At 37.6% G+C, this 17,743-nt stretch overlaps 1 protein-coding gene across 6 annotated transcripts in view; it reads right to left on the bottom strand.

Moving 5' to 3' along the window:
• SYNE1 (spectrin repeat containing nuclear envelope protein 1) overlaps window positions 1–17,743 on the bottom strand; it is a 324,712-nt gene that overhangs the window by 267,630 nt on the left and 39,339 nt on the right. For 5 of the 6 annotated variants that reach the window (XM_068938685.1, XM_068938687.1, XM_068938686.1 and 2 more), the window contains exons 1-2: window positions 4,685–4,778; window positions 1,870–1,931 (exon numbers count right to left, since the gene is read on the bottom strand). In XM_068938685.1, the coding sequence (XP_068794786.1) occupies window positions 1,870–1,931; window positions 4,685–4,763 (141 nt within the window). In that variant the 5' untranslated portion in view covers window positions 4,764–4,778. Of the gene's footprint in view, window positions 1–1,869; window positions 1,932–4,684; window positions 4,779–17,743 lie in introns of those variants that run through there. The other variant, XM_068938684.1, reaches the window with a different exon arrangement.

Below are 17,743 nucleotides of genomic sequence, written 5' to 3'. Positions count from 1 at the left end.
TTTAAAACTTCAACTTTAAAAACTTGCAAATTTAAACAAACCGTATAAACGGCATGAGTCACTCCTCCTCTTTGGAGTCTAATCTCTATAAACTAAAACCCTGCTTCTCCTGTGACAGTGTAACAGTGAATTAGAAACAAAACAACTAATCTATACCTCTGACTTCCTGAGGCAAACCTGCTCACAGCCATCAGTAAAAAAATCACAGAAACAACTTTCCTGTTAAAGTGTGAATTAACACAAACTAACATATACAGTAGCCCACGTAGCTTAAAGTGAAGGTTCTGGCTGGTTTAGCATCAACTGCTTTGTTAGAATGTGAGTATTTGATCCATTTTCACTGTTTTAAAGCCTTTAAAAGAAATATACATATAGATCCAAGAAAGCCAAAAGCTCTACAGCCCAATGGGACTAGTACAGTAAAAGCAGAGTTCGCACCTCAATCCACAGCAAAATATCTTAACTGAGTTGTCACCATGACTTCCTCTGCTTCCAAGAAAAATATCAGTTAATCATTATTAGTCAATCATAATTACATACATATTTACATACACATACACACATAAAAAATATACATATAGGTAAAATGGTCAATTATTATTATCAGATATTATTGATCAATTATTAATGATGCAATAGAGTTAGGAAATAGAATAAGACCAAATAAAGAGTTCTTTGGCCTTCTGACACATTTTCATGACCCACTTCAGCAAAGCACTTAAGGAAGTATTGAATTTCCTTACATCTCACTCGCAGTAAATGGGACATATGTAGAGTGCTTAAGTTCCTTGTTGCTCTTTCCACATATTTCAAAGAGAATGGAGAGAGAAAGCTCATTCCCTGTGAGAATTCACAGTCAAGAAGTCCTAAAGATAGACTTGCTCTGGCAGTTGAATTTTACAAGGCCAATGCAGTTCATTTCACAGTAAATTCCTCATTTACATTCCTCAGTAAGGTAAATAAAAAATGTTGCTCTACCATACTTTCTCATTAGATGAAAACACACAATATAACATAATATGGGCTTCCTGCTTTTATTCTGTTGTTTAAGTGCATTATTAGTCAATTCCTTCTACAGGTGGTAAAATAGCCCTTTTCCCCTTACTCCTTGCTCAGCTTTAAGCTCATTAATCTTCATGATTTAAAAAATATGCACTTCAAACAGTACCTCCCATGTTTAAATATTTTTATTTACTAGACTAACTGATAACCACAGGAAGAGCTGTGCTGTGTGCATGCCAAATTAAATCTCACTACTCATGTCATCAGATAAAGCTACTGCCAATTGTAACTTAGCACTTTCAAATTTGTGTGTAAAGCACTGTCCTTATTCTTCTACTAAAACCAAAAAGGGGATTTTAAGTTGTAGTAAGAAGAAGTAAAAATAATTTCATGATATATCCCAAGATGCACCAAATAATGAATTTGGCACTGGACTTGAGAAGTACTATGTATACAATACGTTTGTAGCCAGCCCAGGATGCTGCTATCAAACCACACAACACCTGAACCAAGTTTTATTCAAGTATGCCATGTGTAGTAAGACTAATATTTCTGCTCGTTAGAAAGCAGTTTCAGATCTTTCCTCTGACTTGAATAGCAGCTACTGTGCTACCTTTCTGACCACAGTTTTGGCCAAAGCAGCTGAATAGCTGGCTGTAGATCCCACTTGCACTGCTGCTGCTGCCGCCTAAACCACTATCATACTGAAACAGATACAAGCTCTGTGGTGCACAAAAAATGTGGGTCCCTTTTCAAGTTTATGCCATTCTGCTCAGCAAAATCTGTCATCTTCTACCCTTCTGGGCCTGCATCAGTACAAAGAGTAAGGTTTAACTTAAAAAAGACTTTTTCAAAGCCATATATTACCTTAGCCAAATGAGTGTTGATCCATTTTGTGAAAGTCCTCTTCTGCACTGACTCTTGCTCATCTGAAGAAAAAAAAAAAAAAGGAAATCAGTTTGACTACTGATTAGACATCACCGAATATAGTTTGAGTTACATGATGGAAGAATAATATTTTGTACTGACAACAAATACACTCTGCATTTGCCAGAAATGCCACTATATTTTCTTGAGACAATTCTGTTATTTTTGCCTGTAACTACCAGTGACAAAAGTTTTATATTCTTACATTAATGCACTGATACTTGACTATTTGAAGAGGTCCACAGCAAAGATCAAGTGCTAATGAATGACTGAAACGTAAACTACCATTTCAAATCTGAATCACAAAATGAATTTGATTTCTAGATCCATATTATAGCACTGAAGAAGGCAGCCAGATTTACCCAAAATCTGAGGACTGAGAACAACTACTGTGCTTTTCGATAAGAACTTCAGGTAATCCATGCCTCTGACAGGCAAGCTACTGTTATTCAGAAAATCATTTAGAGACTTAGAAAAACTACCCAGAGTATATACACTTGAAAATGTTTATAATGCCGAATTAAAGATACCTTAAATTCACCGCCTTATCTATCTTCTAAGAGAACCACCAGGGAGGAGTCGCTAGCTAGTTCAGACAGTTTCTGCACTGCTACTTACTACTTCCCTTAGTCCCATCTCGAACTATGTGTCTGGATTTATAGTGAATTTCCCTGATTCTCAGATAGTCCCTCAGGGACTGTTGCCAGCTGCATAGGCAAAAATAGCTCCTGAACTAGCTTCTGCCTTCAGCAGGAGCCAGGGTCATGGTGGCAAGGGGAGGGGAATCACAGAGCTGTAACCAGTCCCTGGGCTCCTGTCCCTTCCCTGCAGTGAATGGGTTTTGACACATGCTATAATTTCATACCCGTAGCATTCAAATATTTATATTGGGGATTTTCTTTTTAGAAATAAAAGGAAATAGCTATTTCACTGAAAAGTTAATCACATTATTACCATCATCAGTTCTGAATGCGTTCCTTGGTTCCCCTACAGAAAATCCAAATAAATAATGAAATATTATCGTTAAATAAATTATTTCTTCTTTGTAAGAACGCATGCGTGTCACAAAGTCTACAGCTGGAAAATCTAATTTTAGTTCCTCCTTCTGCTACATACTAGTGCGGTACTGAATAGTGATTTGATCTCCTTCACATCTGTAAAATTAAAGGAGAACATTCTTTAATCCCCTTTAAAGCTCTGGAATAGATAACTAATAAGTTTGGCATACTGCTAGTAAAAAGCTCCCAGATTGGCACCCATATAATGCTGCTCCACAGTGAGAGTACATAAAGAGACAAATCAATGCACAAAATTCATCTGCTAATATGCTATTTTAAGTGGGACAGCATACTGACCACAGTATGACCTCCCAAAATGTGTTCTTGCATTATGTCTCAGGGGTTTTATAATTTATTTATTCAGAAGGTGTATTTTGAATGGTTAGTCACATATGAGAAAAGACAACAATAATACAGTCAAAAAAATCCTATATAACCTACATTGCAAGATGAGATTTACCAGAGGAAAATAAGATACATATGATCTGTAGCATCTATTGCTAGATTCATGTACTTTATATCTAAGAAAATAATTTTATATTCTTTATTTTTTTTAAACTTCATTGAGTGGGCTGTCCTGTATCTTTTTTAAAACAATCATTATGTTTTCAGAATCTACTTGTTGCATTTATAGCTAAGTGATGAAAAGTGTCACTCAAAATACTGTATTGTGCCTCATTCATTACCAATAGTTTTGGGTGCAGAGCTGGGGGTGTCTTTATATGTGACAATTTTATCTGCCCTGACTTGGAATCACAGATTTATAGCTTTTTTTCCTGAAATATGCAAATTTACAAATGATGAAGTTTTCATCTCTGATTCAAAAAACAGAAATCTTGTTGACATACAAAAAACATACAAAGATATCTGAGATTATAAACTATAAAGAATTGCTGAATTTCTGGAAAATAGACTTCTCACTGTATGATTTCTAACCTAACACATGCAAAGGATGTTTCACGTGACCTACAGTAAATGCCAGTTCTGCTCTGACAAGTTATTACTTATACAGGTAGCCCAGTTAATTTCAGTGGAAGTAGCTGCACACTGGAATTACATCCTATGTGTGTGTAGGTACAGTGACTGAGAGAAAGACAGCACAACAATCAGTCCAATTTTGACTGCATTCATACCTCTGTAACTTAAAATTCCCCAGAAACCAAAAGCTATAGCAATGACATACCAAAAGATACGAGCTAGGCCTTTAGCATACAAATACTTGATCAAAGAAATGAGTCAAAATGATATTTTGCCTTTAATCCCTTACATATTTTGCCTCCAGTTCCCTAATTTGTAGTTCCACTTGATCCGGCAGATTTATGAACTGGTCTTCTGATAACAGCCAGAAATCAGAGAAAACTCCTGGCTTCTAATTGTTTATCAGCAGTAGATACACTCGCTTTCAGTCATACCATCAAACAGCAGAACACCCTATTGCAAGGCAGTATGAGTAGCATATTCTTTATGAGCTCTGCAGCAATTCTTTTAGCACTATATATGTTTGCATATATGTTTAAAAGGAATAGATGTAACCAATTAAAATAACCTATGTCTGAATAAAATTAAGCAGTGGATTGATTTTACAAATTCTCTGCAGAGGTAATGATGATTTCTAATCACAAGATACATGTGTCACACAGTTCTTCACATGCTCACCCTGCTTGCAAAAATTTCAGCATTTTCCTTGCACCACTTACCCTGCCGGTACGGAAAGGACCCAGGAAGCAAATTTAACGATGAAACATTTCTGCCACCAGCACCTTTGTAACAAGCCATAAGCACTGCTCCTGCGGCTGCTGCTACTCCTGGCTCGTGCAGCGAGTGTGCAGCCTGTATTCACAATACAGCTACAAGTAATTTTTTCGAGAACAATCTGATTACTTGCTCCACTGGAAATGCAGGCCTCTCGCACAAATCCCTCCACCTGCTCCTATCTGAGTCTTCACATGAAGCTAGACCTTAAAAACATCTCTGTTTATTCTTGCAGAGATGCAACAGCCAGAAAAAGCCAGCTGTGTTTGAAGTAGCAGCTCTGCTGGCCTCACTGCCATCCTTCTCCTCCACTGTTTTCCTGAGGAAAGATTTTATTACCCAAACCCCAGCCAATCCGCTGGCGGAAACCTCTGATGTCAAGAGCCTGAATAATTCATCTAGGGACTGGGACAACCCAACTACACTGCTGATATCCTCAAGCAGCAAGATGTGTGGCTGCAAAAAGCAGTGCAGTCTTCTCACCACTGTTTTTGTGATAACATACTGCTCAGCAAGCATAAAAATGGCTGAATGACGTAGCCCTTTGCTAGATTGTCATGCATATAAAGGAAAGTAGCTTTTAGAAACAACCGCCTGGGTTCATCATAGCATACTCTCTGTTTAGAGATGGATGTCCTTCAGTTTTGTATCTGAAACACTGAACAGGAAGAAAAAACAAGCAATGAATCTGGCAGGCATACAGGCTACTTAGCTTTTAATAATACATTTAAACGGTTGTTTAGGGAGCACGAACTACGAGGATGTGCATGTTCAAGGATGCACAGAATTTCTGAAGCAACCTGAAACATACTGAAATTGCTGAAAATTCACAGTACTTTCTACTTCCTTAAACCAGAGCACCAGACCTTTGAACAGACTTTGTTTTGCACTGGTGAAACGAGCGCAGTTATGAACCAGTAAATGTGGGGATTCATATGTTGTTCACCTGCAGAGGCCAAAAGAGTAGTACATAGTATTGAAATGAGAATAAAAGGCCCACTTTTAGTATATTATAGGTAATGTATCATTATAAAGAGAGGTCAAATTCAAATTTATGTTTTATGTAAAACACAACGTGACTCTGAGGAGATCATGCTGTGTATGAAAGAAACATGGCAACAAGGTTTGGTTTTATTTAATCAAATATCTTTAAATGGCTGGCAATATTTCCATATTTTTACAAATCTTTTTTCTATTAAAAATGCATTTTTAGGCTGATTAGGAAAAAGGGCACATGTAATTGGTTGTATTTATTTAAAGTCAATTAGAAAAAAATATTTTGAAAGATGAACAAAACCAACCACGTATCTTGGGACACTTATGAATATGTTGATGAAATAGTCATCATGCATGCATATTTTAACATATATTGTCATGCATATCATATATGAGGGAGAGGGAGTAATGACATGCTTTCTCGCAGCACTCTTTTAGAGATAGAGCTTCCTAAATAGCCCGGTCTCTGCCTGCTGGGCATGGCACAGCCTCTCCCCAGCTGCAGCGCTCCGCGTGCCAGGGATGCAGCGTGTGGCCGGCGGATCACAGCTCGAGCCCGCTTACCTCAGGCATGTGGCGGTCCAACAGCGACAAGGAGGCTGCAGCGTGGGGTTGCAAATACCCGGGGTTACGCTGCAGGGTAACACGGGGGGGAATCTCGTGCGCAGAGTGAGAGACACGACAGAGCTGAGTTCACACACATGGGCCTGGCTATTAAAAGCCTCTTGACTGATTCTAGCTAACCTTAAATTTTGGAGATGTGTTTTGTTTTTACTTTAGTGACACACAATTCAAGTTGGTCACCTATCCTCATTTTCAGCATAAGTCATCCTTTTTTGTTTTGTTTGCTTTTGCTAATTCCGCCCTAAAAACTCCGAACAGTTTCCCATTTTTATTTTCAGATCTTTGGAGCCTTTAAGAATACTGTTAAAATAACCTGAAACTGCAAAGAAGTGTGCCAAACCACCTACGATGTTTCAAGATGTCACTTGAGAACACGTCACAGCACAGAAAGTGGTGAACAGCACCCTGCAGGGAAAGTTTGTTTGGTCAGCAGTCTGGCATGAATTCTCTAAAGCTTTTAGTAAGAAATTTTATATTGCAATTTCCATCTTCATTATGGACATTCTTAACTTAAAGCAGCTGTAGAAAAGCTTGCAAAATCAAGGTAATAATATGTATGCTTTACTTATGAAAAGAAGCAATGCTTTAAACTACATGAGCTTAATCAGCAACCTCCATAACAGATGGATTACCCCATTCAGGAGTACCGCACAAAGGCAAGGCAGGAAGACTGAATTCTTTAAGTTTCCAGTTAATGTTTTTATGGGACAATGCCAGACCTGTTTTGCTTAAAAAAAAAAAAAAAAAAGCCCACAAACTTTGATGGTAGCTTTAAAGCTAGTATATTGTTTGTGACTTGCTAAGTTTAACAGTAACCCTATACACTTTAGTCAGGAAGACGTAAAGGATGAGGGAGCTACAGGCAGTGGGAGCAAAATAAGATGGGGGGGAATTAATTTCAGCAGCCACTGCTATGCAGTTGACATCAAGCTTTAGCAATACCAATACAAAGAATCGGAACATGTTCTTAAATAACCTGTCCATTTAGGAATTTTTCATTTTTCATATTTATATTTTATATTTATATTTCATTTTTTATATTTATATTTTACATGTTTATACTTCAGGATCTGTCAATGTATGGCTTTTGGATCTGCACCTCTGTTGAACATGTCTCATCAGAGACAGTAAGATAGTCCCACTAACAGATCTGTAACCTGAACTTCCAAGCTTCGAGGTCTAGGCACACATGCCAGCCACATCCTGTTCCTCTCCTGCGCACCAGATTGCTGCTCCCCACGTGGGGAGAATTTGGCTATTCCCCCTGCAGAAAGGGATCTTTGCACAAGGGCTAGGAGCACTTCCCATCCTCTGGCCAGTCCCCTAATAGGCAAAACAAGGGGGATCAGCTCTGGGGTTCCCAGTGGCATATGCCGTTGCTCAGTCTAGGCGCAACCTTAGCCCATATTCTTGTACGCACAGGTCAAATGTGCCCGTTACACCCAGACATAGGTTATTCTCCACTTTCTTGTGCTCTGGTCTTCATAGAAAGGAAACTAATGTGTGGGGGCTAAAATAGAGCATGGTGTGCTGATATAATCTTGTTATTTAGAAGCTAGGGCAATGGAGCATATTGGCCCCGTGTTCTGGATATAGCTGTAGTGTCTGTAATTGCTCTTGACATTGATGAGAAGGGCCTCCCCCATCAGTTGGAGAAATTAGAGAAAGCAGCATGACTTTTTGCAGTGGGTTGGAAGATAACACAAAAATATTGTTATGACCCTTGTGCACCTTTCCCATGCCCTGTGCTTGCTTGCTTATATTTTATGCTTTGAACGACTGAGGGGAAGAACCGTAATTAAACAGTTTCGCTCCATATTTTGCCTGGATGGGCTGCACTTTGGTCCTCTCCACATGCAAAAGCAGAAGGTATTCACACCTAATCAGTCAATGTAACTGCATTTTATGTTTACTGCATTTCTGCCTGTACTGCTGCACTACTAATACTCTCATCATCTTGGCCAACATTTGTCTTAATCTCCACGTGGATGTAAATACATTACTCATTTTCATAATATCAGCACTCAGCTGAATACAGAGGGAAATGAAAAGAATATCCCTTAGAAAATCATTATGAAGTCATTTCATTCACTTCTTAAAATTGCATTAAAAAGAAAGATATTAACTAAAATCAGGATACTCAACTTTCGAGATGATTATCTCTAATGACTTCAGCGCCATCTGAAAGGTTCAGGATTACCTGTTCTACAGGCTTCTTTTTATTCACCGGTCTGGCAGTGCTTACAAACCTCAGCATGGACCTATACATAAGGTGAAAGCAGCCTAACGTGACTGATCAGAATCAACTTGACATTTGCTTGCTTAATTACTTCCTTATTTATTTTCCCTAAGTGTATATTTAAAGAGGTATTCTGGATGATAATAAATCAGCTAGAAATCTAGAAAATCCAGTGAGATTCATTAATAAGAATGACTATTCTACTTTACCAAGAATTATGATCTAACTTAAATGTATCCATGCTAATAAACAGATGGGTGAGTTTAAGAAAGAACTTTTCACAAACACTTATAGACTTAAAGACATCCTGAACATGAAAAATTATTCTCCTGTCTATAAACTCTGAATGCACTACAGTAGCATCTTTAGTGGTCGTAATCAAAACAAATAAATATTTGTGTTTTTTCAGCTTCCCTCAGTTTTGCAGTTGGCATCATGTTACCATTTACTTATTCTGCAGTAATTCATTCTATTGACATGAAAAGCCTATGTATGATAACCTTTGGGTGTTGATGAGTTCCCTCCTACAGCTATAACGTCAGATTGAATAAAACGTATCATTTAAAAGGAATTTTTAATTTTTAATAAGAATCTTAAAGATAAGTAGTACTCACATCATATCATTTAAATAATGTCTTACAGAAATTTGTCTTTTTTTATTTAAATTGAAAATGTCCTATTCTCTCATTTACTAAAGATTGATAGATGCATAAGTGAAAGTAGAAAGAAGACTATTCTAGAAGTGGGGCCAGTTTGTCTTTGATAATTTTCTTGTGCACTTTCTTAAGAAATAAAAAAGATAAAGACAAAAAACTACTGTACTCTCAGGAGACATAACATTCATCATAAATAGAAGGAGATCCTGAACTCCTTTATGCCTCTATATGTGCATCTTGCCAAGTCTCACCTATGAGACGCTCTGCTAAAATCTACCCAGAACAGTACCACTAAGTCTACAAACATCTTTGTTAGTTAGGGATCTAAGCAGTACTTTTACACTCAAGCAATGTATCGAACATGAAGTTGTACAGAAATATCTATGAGTTCAGATTTAAGGTAGCATATGTTTGAAAATTCAAAGTATAGGCTCCAATTCCATCTTTTAACCACTTTATGGTACTTAAAAGAATTGAAAGTATTTTCCGGAGGCCATCTAGGAAGAAAAATTACTGTTAACAATTTTCTCTGATTTCCAGTATGTTAGCTAATACTATTATGGGATACTAACAGAACTGCTCACAACACTAATCACTAAATCCTGGACAAACTTTGCGCAACAATGTTTGAATTTTCTTTTTACTTTAGAAGATATAAAAACTTAAATTCTTTAGGCCAAATGTATTACATGGAGCAACTATCTACTACCAACAGTAAGATTACTATTCTATGCTACCGTGAGTTCAACACCCTAAAAGAAGGGGAGAAAATGTGACTCTGGTATGGAAGAGCTTAGAATCTACTAAGATAAATCTAAATTAATGGGGACATACTAGCCACACGCTGCTCAAGACATTACATCAGGTTGTAGGGGTGCAGCATGTGTACACATAAAACTGTGCAGAAAACTAAAACATACATAAATTATTCTTGTCTTCCAGAAGAGAATTCTGGAATGATCCTGCAATCATACTCCTGTGAGGTTTTTGCCCAGGGTCACTGAAGTAATAATACATACAAAAGGTTTACAACAAAGTAGAATCCTTACTTTTTATTTATTCTGTGGAAAGTCTGCACAGTTTTTCTCTTGAGATCACTTTACTATAGTTACAACATACTGAAGACTTGAAGCTCTATAAAAGTCTACCTAAGGGAAATAATGTAATTTTTTTTTTGAATGCTGGAGGCTTGATAATTTTAAATGCTTTTAGAATCAAATTAGGTATTCTTTACATACTCAGTCCTTTTGAAGTCAGGAGCTTCCATATTATAGGTCAATAATCATTCAGTATTATTAGAAAGACGTTTACAATGTTAAAACAATCATGATTTCTCAGTGTATTTGTAAAATTACACATATGCTTCTTTATCTTCCAAGTCATGTTCAAATCAGGATCTTAGATATTAATTACTCTTCCAAGCGCGGATTACCATATAATAAAGATACATATAAGCATACAGTTCTCTCAGAAATGCTAATTCCTATGTTATACTCTTACCTGACTAAAAAAGAAATCTAGTATCCCCTGCTGAAACAAATCAACTTTAACAGCTCTCCAGAAACAGGATGATGGCTGGTATCTATAGGGTGCTGGAGAGATTTTAAGAGTGAAGTAGAGGGTGTGAGCTGTATATGCATAAATCTTCCCAACTGGAGTCTTGTACATACATACACAATATGGGCTTAGATCACGTGGTTATTCTTATCACAGCCACAGCCATCTGCTTTTTCTGAATAATAGCCTTTACAAAAGAGTTGAACATGCTTTGGCATACACACAGTGATTTCATACCTCCATCTGATTTGCTATTTTTTTCTCACCCATCTAAGTTTCTCTACACAGACAATCCCTCACTTACCTAAAAAATGATACCATTGGTATTTTAAATGTGGTACTTAACTGCTAATACATGACAAATTCCAGTTTTAAATTGAATAGTACCTAACTTAGAGAGCTGTCCCACTCTCTATCACTGAAACTGCTGACAAAATAAGTTACTGTTCAAGTAGAGTCAAAAAAACCCTACTCTGATGAAATCGGAGGCTGAAAGATGTAGACTGACTGCTGCTTAGTATCTTCTGAAGATTTGTATGCTGTTAACTATAAATTAGTTACTACCTGAGTCCATCTGTCAAAATCAAATACCTCATATAAAAGGGTTTTTTTCTAAATACTGTAAGCCAAATTCTGCAGATGTGAATTGTCAAAATTTTGTTAGTCTAAACTGAGCTACATTAGTTGCTGCTGGCAAAATGTTCTGCGTGCAGCCAGAAAGGAAAAATTGTGTTTACGTACTTTAGTCTAGAACATGAATTGCAAAACCTTACATATTTGTATAGGATTTGGTATGAATTATCAATGACACACCTCAAAATGTTAAGTGCTCAGTCACTAACTATACATTTCCCTCTCAAACGTGGAAGCTTAGGGTATTAACTTCACTACTGAGTAAATCTTAGACAAAAGGCAAGATTCCAGTTAATCTCATGGTTGCTATTTAAAACTGCAGGCAACCATAAACCTGACAAAACGGGGACTAAATATCAGTGTCTTGTGAGGGTTCTGCACAAGAACAGAGTGTTCGTCATACATTCAGAGTGTTCGTCAATAATAATGGCAAACATTTCTATTTGTTTGTAGTAACAAATTGAGGAATAAACCCAATACTAATAAAAAGACTAGAACAAAACAACAGAACAGCTCAAAATCAACAGAAAACAAACAGAGACGTGGTAATAAGGTTAAAATAATACTAACTTTTTGGAATCAAGTAATATATCCTGCTACGCTGTACAATTACAAACAATAGCATGCTCCATAAAGAGAAAGATAGCTACCCAACAAGCACCAGGCAGGAATGTGAGATGTTAACTATCTCGAAGTGAGGGAATTTCAAGGAAAGGTCAAATGAAGGCAACATCCTGAATATGATGTAAGATTTCCATGCAGTGACAGCTATTATTTTTATGATCCTCATTCTCAGTGTGTTTCTGTGCTCTCAGTGCTACATGAAAGGCGGACATATTGAAACAATGCCTTGTTTTGATTAGCCTGTTGATAGAGTCCCTTCACCAGTGAGTTCCCTACATAAAAGCTGCACAGGATCTACTGTTTTGAGCTTTGGCCAGTGTCACCTTCACTGACAATGCCTCTCAAGTTAAACATCCAAATACCCAACTGAAAACATTTAATTGCCTAAACGTTCAGGGAAGCCCCCAGAGTGGCAAAAATCAGAGCCTGGCCTGTGATTCAACTCAGCCAGCCAAATATAAGAGAGGCTGCTAATACTTCATAACAAACTGGTCAGCTACAAAGTAGAATTCTTTTAGGTTTTTTTTCAGTGAATACTTGATCCTTATAGACAATTTTATTATGGTAAATAAGGTCTGTCAAGGCCTGGAAGGCTGTTTAATTGTTCAACAATGGAATGATAAAAACAGCTGGTAAAGAAACTATCTATCTAATAAAGAGCTACAAACAATGAAGAAATATAAACAAGTCTATGATTTACTGCAAGCAATGCTTTAATAAGCCAAGAGAAATAAAATAATTATTTCTAATTCATCTATACGTTATTTGTGACGCCAAGAATCTTAATTTTAGATTGGCTTCTTCTTCACATTTTTCTCAAATGCATTAATAAGTAGCAGCTTCAGAGCTCTATGCATTTGGCAGGAAGCAGAACTCTGGCCACCCCTGTAAAAATCTATCCTAATTTGTCCAATTTACAAGCCTCTTCAGATGAATAGCTTACCTCTGAATTTTAGCACCTGGGCTCTCCAGCAACTCACCTTCATTCTCACTTGAGCATGCTTCATCCCCTTGAACTTACAGCACTCATCAAACTGTACATACACTATTCTCACATTGAGTGACTGAACATGCTTCTGCTCAGGGAATACGAGCAAAATCGATCTTTACTGTCCTAAGTACTTCAGTTCAAAGTAAGCCAAGAAAAAAGCTCTTCTGTGTGCTCAGCAGCTCCCCTCACTTCCCTTCCTCTCCCACTGTGGCCACCTAAATGTACCTCTACCAGATATAAAAAGGACAAAACTAGGTTAAAGGGAGTAATCTGAGGAGGAAGTAAACGGTAAGCCTGTACCCAGAACATGCAAAAAAACATCTGACTGGCAGCTGGAAAAATGAAAACTGAAACAAGCTCACACTGTGGAACATCTCTGTCCTGGAATGGACAATATAATCAATATTGCTGAGAGAAATACTCGGAAGCCATATATGACACAGGTGACTGTGTCTGCACAAGCTATTTTCTCCCCTTCTACATAGATGATGCTATTAGTCTTTAATTACACAGCCACATAGTATTTATCCAAGTGCTCTCTGCCTTTGTTGGTGTATAATTGGAAAATGCTCAATCAATAAAGTCTTTTTTGACTATTGTGTGCATTTTTTTTGACTACTGTGTACAACATTGCACTCCCCAACAAACCTAATGATAAAGCATGTGACTTAGCAATTCTTGTAATATTTCTGTAACATTGTCAACTATGAAAATTCTATGAAAATAATTTGTGTGAGGTTTTTGGAATAAGCTTTAAAAAAAATCACACAAACAAAAATCCATAAAACACCATTTTTTGAAGACAAATATGTAAATCATACTGGTTACTACTGCTTATGAAAACAAGTCAAATAACTGAAAATAAATCTTAAGAATGATGTTCTCAGTTACACATCAAAAATCACAGTCCGTTCTCTGAATATCTTCATTTCACCTCGAAATCCTGGGGTATAAGCCGATAATCAACAAACACGCATCTTCATCAATGAGTTTCATTCATTCTTATGCTATGCCAGTTTATTCAATAGAACTTCATTGAACTGAGTGGAATGACTCCAGCATAAAACTGGACTAAAACATTATCTGAATAAAAATGTACCTGTATCAGCATTGATTAGCATTTTTAAGTGTGATTTAACATGCTCTTGTAAAATACCACAACAAGCAATTTGAAATAAAAAGTAGATCAAAAAGGTACTGCCACTACTAGATATTATAGCTACTGCTATTGTGTTGCCTTAAGCAGTCCTTTCTGTAGTGACAAATAACAGACATCACCATGCAGGTAAGAGAAAATTAGTAGGACTTAAGTCACTAAAAAAGGACAAGAAGTAAAACTCAGCCATCGCATTAGAACAATTCAGTTCCTGGCCTTGCTGTACAGCAACAGCAGTGGGGCCCCTGGGGAGAGGGAAGGCAGCCGCTCACCTCTGCCTGGTCTTCTGACCCCTGCTAGGTCAGAAGAAATTGGGCTTAACTCTGCCACAGTTTGCAGACCACAGCTTCAGCGGGGGAGCCGGCACAGCAGAGAAGCTAGAGGCTTCAGGGTGATGCTACCCTGAAGAGAAAGGCCACGGTGGCCTGCAAGCAAGTAATCCTCCTCATCCATGAAAGCCAGAGCCAAACTAGGCTTAACACCAAGCAGAGGAACTCCCCTTTAGACAGAAGCGAGATACAGATTTTTGGGTGAGACTTCTTTTTAAAAGCTTGTTAGGTTTCTACCTCTCTGATATCCATGAAATCTTTTTTCCTGTTGCAATAAGTGATTTTCTCAAGAAGTCATTCATGCCCTAATCCTTCACCATACAAATCAATGGGAATTCTGCCACTGAATGAAATAAAACTTTGTCATTAAATACAATCACGTGATTATGCATCAGATTGGCAATCATTTCCCAAATGAAATAGAAAGTTGCACTACTTTCACACTATTGTTTTACAGTGTATGCATTTGTAAAGAGAAGAGATTTCCCTATGACATAAGAAGTTTTGCTGTTGTTTTGGATGACGTGTTCATTCACTGGTAATTTTTTTTAATGAGTTGGCAAACAGTGGTTTTCTGTCCCAGATTGGATTAGATACACATTTTCTCCAGTGATCATCTGCTGCTGGTATCTATAAAAACTTACCTGCAATATATCAAATCCCAATCAGCTACATTCTGTTCTCAAGTATGCCCTGGATGCACATGAACTTCACCTGTTAGACCAGCATTGCCCAGCACATTAAATATGGCATTGTTAGGTAGCCAGTGCTGGGGACACAATGTTGGGTATAAATTTGACCACATACTCTGAGAAGAGCTCTGCCCTGTTCATATGTGCCCTTTCAAAACCCTGATGTGGCCAAGAATGGGTACACCACACTACAGAAAATAAGAAAGCATTGTATCTTTGAAACAATTACGTCTCTGAAAACAGCACGCTATCTTTTTATTTAAAAAAATAAGCATGCATTGTGTCTTAGAATTACATAGTTTAATTAAAGGCTGTCAATTCACATATTCCATATGTATAGCTATGAGGATCACCAAAAAAAGTGAAAAAAGCTTCCACAGTCAGTAACACTCCCACTCCTGTAAACAAGATAGAGTAGAGAAATAAGGGACTGTAGGTGAAGCTTGGATTCTCATTTCCCAGAAAACACTTCAGGAAGTGTAGAGGTAAAAAGATGCACGTGGTTAAGTGCCATATTTCCTTAGGATAAAACTTAGAGCAAAAGGGTAAAGATGTCACAAATACATATTTCTCCTACACAGCAAAGGAGCAATATAGCCCTAATACATTTAATTCAGAGTGACTTCAGTCATTTCCATATTCTAGACACTTTCTTAATGAGAAAGAAATTGTGGTGCACAAAGCAATGTTCTTACGCAGCTTACACCAAAACTTTAGAAAACAGCTCCTTCTGTTGTCAAGTAAAACTCAAAGAGAATCCAACTTGATGCAAAGATACACTTCATACTTTATGCTTCATCACAAGCTCCTAAAAAGGTTACAAAGAGGGTGGGAAAATAAGAAAAGCACAAGGCTACAGGATGCCATCCTGGAGGGCTATTTGTCTGTGGCCAGTTGAACACAAGGCACAAAGAAGACTAAGGTGTCCTAATATCTAATAGATTTGATACTGAGGTGGAAGTCAGGAGAACATCAGTCTGTCAATGATGATTCACATCAGAATGAGTGAGTAGCATCAGATGCTTTCTTCTGTACAAAAATAACAACAGAAAAATGTATTTCCTCATAAGGCATTTCATGCATACTGGATACCTAAGAATATATTAAAAAGGTATGAGAAAGAAGAGTCAGTTGCACAAAGAAGAAACAAAAAAATGCCACCTCCACAACCATCACAATAAAAAGTAATATCTTACAGAATGTGTAAGAACAAGAACATCTCAAATTTCCCCAGGAACCATGCTATGACCAGATGTTGTTTCATATTGAATATATTTCCTGCAAAATCCTGTCATTCTTTTTTTTGATTAAAAAAAAATCCTCAAGATTTCATCGCAACTTTTATACAAGTAGATGCACACAGACTATCTACATAGGCATCTCAAACACACTGAATGAAAATGTAACTCCACTGAAGCCACAGGATGTCTTGCTACTTATACTAATAGTACGAGAATTTAATCCAGAGTTTTTATTACAATTCTAAAACTAAGGTGCTAGTTCACAGTTTGCAATGTGCAGTCTGAATATTATACCCCAAACTGGGGGACGTTATGCACACTAAATCCATGCCTTGCATCACTCGCCCCATGAAGAAAGGCAGAGGGAGCAGGTGCAGGCCAGGGCAGAAACGGCTGCAGGGGGAGCTCACCACAGCCCCAGCGCTGCGGAGAGCGCAGCAAGAAATCACAGCCGGGATCTGCAAAGCGGTGCATGCCAGGAGGGCGAGAGACATAGGGCAGAAGCTGGAACAACAGAGGGTCAGAATGGATATAAGGAAACATTTGTTCACCCTGAGGACAGTCAGGCAGTAGATCAAGTCACCCAGAGAGACGGTGAAGTCTCTACCCTTAGAGGTTTTCAAGCCTTGGCTGGATAAACCCCTAGTAACATGCTCTGAGCTCAGAGCTGACCTTGCTTTGAGCAGGAGGTTGGATTACAGACCTCCTGATGGGCCTTCCAGACTGAATTTGTCTATGATCCTATGATCCACATCCTCCTGACAAAGAGATAATGAAACTCACACTTTGCAAATAAGAAATAGAAGCAAAAAATAATGAAGTTCATTCACTAGACCAGACTGCTGCATGGTAACTAGAAAAGCACAAACAGACAAGCTGCTTTAAAGAGGCATAAGTTTTTAAAAAATGGCACATATTGGCACAACAGAAAGCAGTTATAAGCCTCTCCATTCAGGCATAAAGAAAAGAAGAGGGGTCTTATGTTTAGAAACAAAGGATTTTTTTTTTTTTTGAAAAATACTGTTCTATTGAATCTCAAAAGTTTGAAATTTATCAGATCCCTCTATTTTTTTTAACTAAATTGGGGGTTCCAAAATAATCTTAATGAATATTCTGCACCTCCAGGAACATTAATGACCTGCGTCAAATAAAGAGAGGTACATTTTGGAGCCCTTGATATTACACTACTAGTAGTTACAGAAGTGACAAGAATATGAATCTTACTGAGCAGCTGCAAGGTGCGTGCGTTTTGATTCATCAGATGTT

Source organism: Struthio camelus, chromosome 3 (assembly GCF_040807025.1).
Source record: "Struthio camelus isolate bStrCam1 chromosome 3, bStrCam1.hap1, whole genome shotgun sequence".
NCBI classification, from domain to species: domain Eukaryota; kingdom Metazoa; phylum Chordata; class Aves; order Struthioniformes; family Struthionidae; genus Struthio; species Struthio camelus.
The sequence above is the reverse complement of the archived record's forward strand: the minus strand, read 5'-3'. Positions and strand labels throughout refer to the sequence as shown.